The sequence below is a fragment of the Papaver somniferum genome, chromosome 10, assembly GCF_003573695.1.
Source record: "Papaver somniferum cultivar HN1 chromosome 10, ASM357369v1, whole genome shotgun sequence".
Taxonomy (NCBI): domain Eukaryota; kingdom Viridiplantae; phylum Streptophyta; class Magnoliopsida; order Ranunculales; family Papaveraceae; genus Papaver; species Papaver somniferum.
This window is the reverse complement of record NC_039367.1, coordinates 37,062,600-37,069,709: the sequence shown is the minus strand read 5'-3', so window position 1 is coordinate 37,069,709 and position 7,110 is coordinate 37,062,600. Positions and strand designations below refer to the sequence as shown.

General features: G+C 37.9%; 1 protein-coding gene across 1 annotated transcript; it reads right to left on the bottom strand.

The window, feature by feature from the left end:
• Positions 1-630: 630 nt before the first annotated feature.
• LOC113316968 (KIN14B-interacting protein At4g14310-like) lies at positions 631-5,259 on the bottom strand. Its single transcript, XM_026565123.1, has 3 exons — positions 3,346-5,259; positions 1,592-2,208; positions 631-1,314 (listed from the first exon to the last, which is right to left on the bottom strand). Exons 1-3 carry the CDS (start codon positions 5,137-5,139, stop codon positions 780-782), a joined length of 2,946 nt encoding a protein of 981 aa, XP_026420908.1. The 5' UTR covers positions 5,140-5,259; the 3' UTR covers positions 631-779.
• Positions 5,260-7,110: the final 1,851 nt, after the last annotated feature.

Below are 7,110 nucleotides of genomic sequence, written 5' to 3'. Positions count from 1 at the left end.
CTCATTTTACGTCCATGTTCCTTTTAATTCCAACCGTAGAATCTGATTTTATGTCTAGTTTTCTTTTAATTCCAACCGTAAAAGTGATGTTACGTCTATGTTTGGATTATTTCCAACCTTACAAGTGATTTTACGTCCAGGTTTGGATTATTTCCAACCGTAAAAGTTTATTTTACGACCAGTTTTTCTTCCCACAAAAATTTTGTCCCAGAATTCACCAAGTATACAACAAAATTCATTAATTTAATTTTTATCTTTTTTAAATTAAATTAAAATTAACTAAATAAGGGTTATTTAATCATTACAAAATTATTCTAGATAAGGGATTTTTGATATTACTTATGGGTAACCCGTTTTTGTCCTATTAGGTGATGTCCCTCTAATGGAATGTGACGACCCAATAATAACCTTCTATTTCTATTATGAGTGGGGCTATCTCGCACTCATCTTAATACAATCTTTTCAATATTAATTCTGGTGACCCCCTGAACACAAAAAGTATCATCCAGGTTTTGATATTTCCTAGAGATCTTTTATTATGATTTTCACCGTCCTTTTTACCTTGGACAAGAAAAGGCAAGCCAAAACCAACAGATAAAATTACACAAAGAATACAGAGGACCAAACAAATGAATAAACACATCCAAATATATATCACAAAAAACCTAAGAAAGACATTTAGGTAATGACTTCTACTGGATACTTCAATGCAGCAGTAGGAATGATTTGAAGAAAGTAGCAGTTATAACTTAATCTATCTGAATACTTAATCGCAAAAACTACAATAAGTACCTCCAAAATGCCGGTCGATCTCTTGATATGACAAGAACCCTAGATGATGAATAATCAAAAGAAGGAGAGTACAAGTCATTTGGGCCAATTACATCTCTAGTCTGTTGAGTCTTCATATAATCAACCGCCAATGAAGAAGATTCTCCTTCTTCTTGCTGCAATGTATCAAATACAAAAAGACCAAGTCCACAGACACCCATTACGACATTTGTATTACCCCATACTTGAGATATTGCAGTGTAATGGAAGTGAGAGTTTGATTCTGGTAATGCATAAGTGCTGAGAATTGTTCCCTTTCTCAGAGAGTATTGCTGAATGCGTGAATGGGCTTTTCCACTTACTGTTGATAATTGCCCATCAGTGCATCCAAGAAAAATAGAATCCCCACGAGAGGAGATTGATTGTACATTCAATCCATGTTTCGATACCTTGAGACCCACACCTGAAGGGAGACGGAAGTCTAGGACGCAAATGGACTCTTGCGTGCAAAATACACCGTCATTTCCTTCTACAGAACTAACCCTGCATTTCCAATACGAAACACTCAGAAATGAACTGTTTAATGTTCCCATATTAGTCTCTTAGTGATAAATTTAGTCCTAGTCATTGTATTATCAAAAACACAGCATAAAAGGTCAAAAATAAAAGTCAATACGCTAAAACCAGATTTTATTTGTGCCGCCATAATTAATTACTTGTAAATCAGCTAAAAATATTATCCTAACTCCTAAGTCTCAAGAACAACCAAATGGTCAAAAGCAGAGTTAAAAATAAAAGTGTACGAGAACTGAAAATCTACCTTCGGCGTACTCCTCCACCCAACTCAGCATCAGTGTTATGTACATGAAGAGCAGAAATCTGACGTCCATTAGAAGAAACAGAAAGTAATGCCTGTGGAGTGAGTGAATTCACGTCCCAAAGACTAACAGATTCAGCTTCAGCTAAGACCACCTTTCCTCTATCTCTCCATTGTAAAGGACTTGAGTAATCCATAACTGCTACTGGTTTCTGTAATTCCCATTTCATTACTTCATCGCCATCACGTATATCATAAACTTTAACAGCTTTCTGACCGCTTGCAGTTGAAACAAGAAGAGGGCCGCAGGGTCTGTACCACCATTGTCGGTTTTCGGGGACCATTATTGTAGATGATGCACTTCTTCTATATAAACCAATACTGGGTAGAGGACCAAGTACTGTTCTCGAAGATTTTACTGTTGCATCCTCAAGATGAAAAGCTCGAACATCTCTAGTGTAAAAGTCCCAAGAGCAAAAACCTGATTCCAAAGCATTTCCAGATGAAGCTGCAACAACATATCTTCCTGAGCAACCATCAGCACCAGCAGCACGGATTAACCAACAATCTCCCCACAAGTTAGGCGAGAGTCCTGCTGGGGGATTGTATTCAGCCTTCTCCTGAAATGAGGATACAAATGCTTAATTTACATAGTAATATAAAATGTGTTACGTATTGACATCTAAATTATGCCGCCTTCCCTCAACTGAACCAATCCTTCCCACCATATTCATGTCAAATGTAACCAGAGTGGGAACAACTACAATGGAATCCCTCAAAAATATCAGGTGGTTGTAGATGAATTACAACCAAGGTATTACCACACCTCTAAGTTGCTGCCCTGGGAATGAACTATGACATAAAACAGAACTGGGAAGTCAACGACTCACCTATGGCCTGTGATTCCAATACACAATTGTTGAATAGCTTTCAGGACCTTAAGAACTACATCTTGTGCATTCATTGCACGACAGTTAATTAGTATCACGACCTAAACAAGCAGAAACCCACCTAATCCCTCTAATTTCAGCTTGTGGAACTCACAAATAATGAGTAACAAAATACTACAGTTGTAGTTCATTGCTACAACATTGATTGTGTGTATTCAAACATGTCCTTTTCATGACCCCTTTTAACTGAGACAGGAGATCATATGACTGAAGTAAGAATCAAATTGATTACATCATTGGAATTGTGTGTATTCAAACATGTCCTTTTCATGACCCCTTTTAACTGAGACAGGAGATCATATGACTGAAGTAAGAATCAAATTGATTACATCACTGGAATTAGGTCTTACTTGAAAATTGTTCCTTTTTACTTTCTTTGTTCTGGCTCGGCTATCCTATGGACAGTCATAGTATACCACGACCCACCACAAATAATTCTACAGGCTGCTTTCCCTCTCACTCTATTCCTCGATTCCCTAACAGTAACCCGAGTTTACATAAGAAAAGTTTGACTAGGGGATTAGGAGCTTTTATTAGAAGGGGGACACTCCCTAGTTTTAGTGTTTTAGAGCTCCCACTTTGGATGCTCTAAAACACAATAAATGCTTAAGGAGACATACAAGCTATAAGTTACAGACAATTTATCCCCTAAACTAAATGAATAACGCGGACCAAAGACAATGTATAACTCTGCAGAACAATGTGAAGGGTTGGCCAGAAAGAAGAAAGGAAGAGCAATAATCCAAGGTGAAAAGATAATCGTAAAGGAGAAGTGATACGTAAAAGACTGATAATGAGAACATATACCTCAGAGTTGGTGATATCATAAAAGGAGCAGGAACCATCTTCGTGAGCAAGAAGAACTGATTCGCCCTCTGAGACAAACCATCCACCCGTTGAGGCCTTGCGACCTATTTCATGCAGCTGATCCACACGCATATCTTCGATCTCTTCTACGAGGGCCATTGTTGATTTGTTTTCCTGATTTTCTATGTCCTCGATCACTTCATCAGCAATGAGAGTGGCATCTCCATCACGATTTCGACTACCAACAGCTTTTGATTTATCTTGTGATGCTGAAGTTTCAGCACCATCCATTTCATGAACTTCATAATACTCTACAATGTAATCATTTTGAGTAATTTCTTTAGGCTTTCCTTTATGCAGGGAAGCCAAGAACTCCAATGCAATAGGATTATCATCAATCGGGCTCAACGGCACATTTTCCAGCTTTGAATCACCTGTAACTTCAGGAAGATGTGGTCGATCACTTTGACCACTTGCTGATGATGTGCTCCATGATGTCTGGCCTTCAAGTAGTTTATGGTGAGGAAACAGTCTTGCTTCTATGTCCTCATGATTCAAGCGCTTGACTGAATTTTTCAGCTGTCCCACTTGCACAATCTCATTATGCTCCAAACTTTTGGAGTTCAAACCATCACTTTCAACAGCCTTGGACGCAATTAAACTGGAACTGTCATCAGTTATCACATGAACCATAGCTTTCTCGATCCCTGAAATCTTGTCTTGGATATCTGAAATTATCACCTTGGATCCATCAGGGTTGTTCATATCTAACATATCCTTTGTCCGTTTGATATCCGATGCAATTCTCTTAACCTTTCCTTCTAAAAAAGCAAGCTTCTCATGAAGTTTGCTTTGGTATTTGCCACTTAGTTTAACACCTTTCTCTTCTTCCGCATTCCCCTTTTCTTTCACGCTATCTACAAATTTGGAACTATTCCAACCTTTTGAACCTTGCGGCTTCAAATTTACACCAACAGAACCAGTGCTCCCAGAACTCACAAAAACCCTAGAAATACCAATTCTAGATGCTTCCAATTTGCCTTCAGCATTCACAACAATATTACCTTTCTCCTTACAACCTTCCGTTGCAGAAGAATTCTCAACCTTTCCCCCGATTTTTATCAAACCCGAGCTTAAATTTACTTCCCCTCCTTTCGAACCCGATAACCTCTTAAACACATCAAAACTCCTTTCAACTGGCTTGACATTTGAACTCAGACTCTCAGTCACACCATCTTTTGGCCTCATACTCTTCTCATTATCTTTCAAATTTGAACAAAAATTAGCTTTCTTAGGTTGAGATTTATCCAGAACCCTAGAAGAACTAGAAAAGTCTTTACCTTTACCATACCCGACAATATCATTTCGACCCACATTTTCTAGGGTTTTGTTAGTAGATCGAAGATTATCAGAAACAGAAACCCTTGGCATTCGATCTCTGTTGTCTTTATTATTACGAAAATCAGATAAAATCCTAGTAAAATCATTTGGACTGGAACTCCTACCTCTCGGTACTGATGAAGTTGATCTCCGAACTTTCGAATCATTGAACTCCTTGGTCGGTTTCTCAATCGCGGGAATCGGACGTTGTCTAGGTTTTTGAGGAATTACTGAATTTCTAGTTCTAGAAATTGATCTAGGGTTTTCTTTACCAGTTCCAGTTGGTTTTTTGTTGTTGTCTGAAATTGAGATTAGGGTTTTGGAAGATGCAGTTGTTGCTGTAGTTACGCCTGCTACGGCCATGTTGTTGGTTCGATTTGAATTGGTTCGGCGGAGTGACGTCGAAGAAGCCATTACTGTGTTTCAGAAATGAGAATCTCTCTATTCTCCTAGAATCTAGAGAGAGAGAGGGTTTGATGGAGATTTGACTGAAGAGAGAGAAATAGACTTGTTTCGTTTTGGGGAATTATTATTATTATAATTATAAAGAAGTCGAGGGAGGGAAAATCTTTGAGCCTAGGAAAATTTGAATTTGAAATGGGATTCTCTTACTTTTCAGCGTTGTGTCCCATCATGTGCTCACGTGGTTAGGTAAGGTAGGAAACGGTTGTGCTAGACACACGGTGAAAAATTCACGGTGATATCACCGACAGATACAAGTTCCTGGGACCCACGGGAGAAAAGGGGGTGGTTTTTAATTTTTAATTTTTGTGGGCCTTCTTTTTTCCCCTCTGTATGTTGCGGTGACTCCACCGTGAGAAAATCACGGTGGATCTAGCATTATTCGGTAGGAAAAGGGTGGTTCTCGGGCCATTAGGGGATCTGAGAATTGAGATTGAATTTGAATTTGAATTTGAATTTGAACATCAAAAACTATTTATAAAACCGTCGAAACAAACTAGCAAAGCAGGATAAGGTCAAGCGAAAAGTCAGGCGATAATCAACCTTAGTCAACTAAAATTCCCCTCTTCTTTTCCGTTTTAATGTCCTAATCTTAATTCTTCTTATCTTATATAGGTGTTTTCCTTTGAATCTGTTGAAGGATTGTATTTATTTTGGTTCGATCTTATCTGATTTTACCTCTTTTTTTTCCCTAATTTTCAATTTGTCGGATTTGCTTTCTTTAATGTTTCTTTTCCTCTTTTGATTCTGTTTGTCTCTCTTTAACGGCAGATCACCTTCAATAATCTTCCTCTGGCCACGCAGTAGTGTTTCAGCTATGTCCCATTACATCAGTATGAATTTTTCGAGTTGGCTTCTCAACAGTTGCCATCATTCAAGTTGGCTTTATCTCGCAGTGGTGCATCGATTTCTGCTAGTTCTTATCAAGTTATCTACCTGGGTATTGCAGATTGGTTCCAATTTCACTATTATCGGGTATATTTATCTTAAAGCTCTTCTGGATAATTTCTAATTACATGCTTTCTCTCGTTACAACACTTATCAGCTCTATATTCATATTCAGCAAACCTATTCTTCTTGTTTGAAGACACTAGTACTAAATTTCCTTATAAATTTCATCAATTTCTTACTTTCTTTCATACCCTTTTTATCTTCATAATGGTTAGACCTCATTTAAGTCGTATCACTCAACAAATGGAAGATGCCTCTTTAACTGATGAACCAATTCGCAGAAGGGTTATCTCACACTCTGATTCAGCAATCTTTACTGGTATTAGAGAATGTAGATTAAATTTGGCTAGTAAGTTGTATGCACCTGGGATTATGTTATGGCAGGATGCTGAGAGAGCGGCTAGAGCTATTTGGCCTTATCTTCGAAGGAGTGATCAATGGTATGTCGAAGTTCGATCTCTTGACCCCCAATATTTTTAGTATCAAATTTCATAACTCTTCTGATAAAGACTCAATTTTATATGGAGGAGCTTGGAATTTATATGGTCATCTGATTGTACTTAAAGACTGAAACTTAACCATAGACTATCATAATTTGGATTTTACCATATCTCTTTACTGGATAGAGTTCAAGAATCTTTTACCTGAATTTTCTTACCCTGAAATTCTTAGAATTTTGGGAAATATTGTTGGTGAAACCAGACTTGTTGAGCCTGATGGTATCAATCCGCCTTCTTCCAACAAATTCAGAGCCCTTATTATGATTGATGTGAGAACTCCTTTAATCTCTGGTATTTATGCTGCAAGTGTTGCTGGTATTACAAGATGGGTGGGTTATTTTTATGAAAAGCAACCATATCGTTTATGCCAGGAATGCAAGGTCGCTCATCATTCTGATGAGGATTGTGATATCATGAAAGCTCGCAGATTGGAAATAGAGGAAACAGTGAGAAATTTTGGATTTGCTGAATC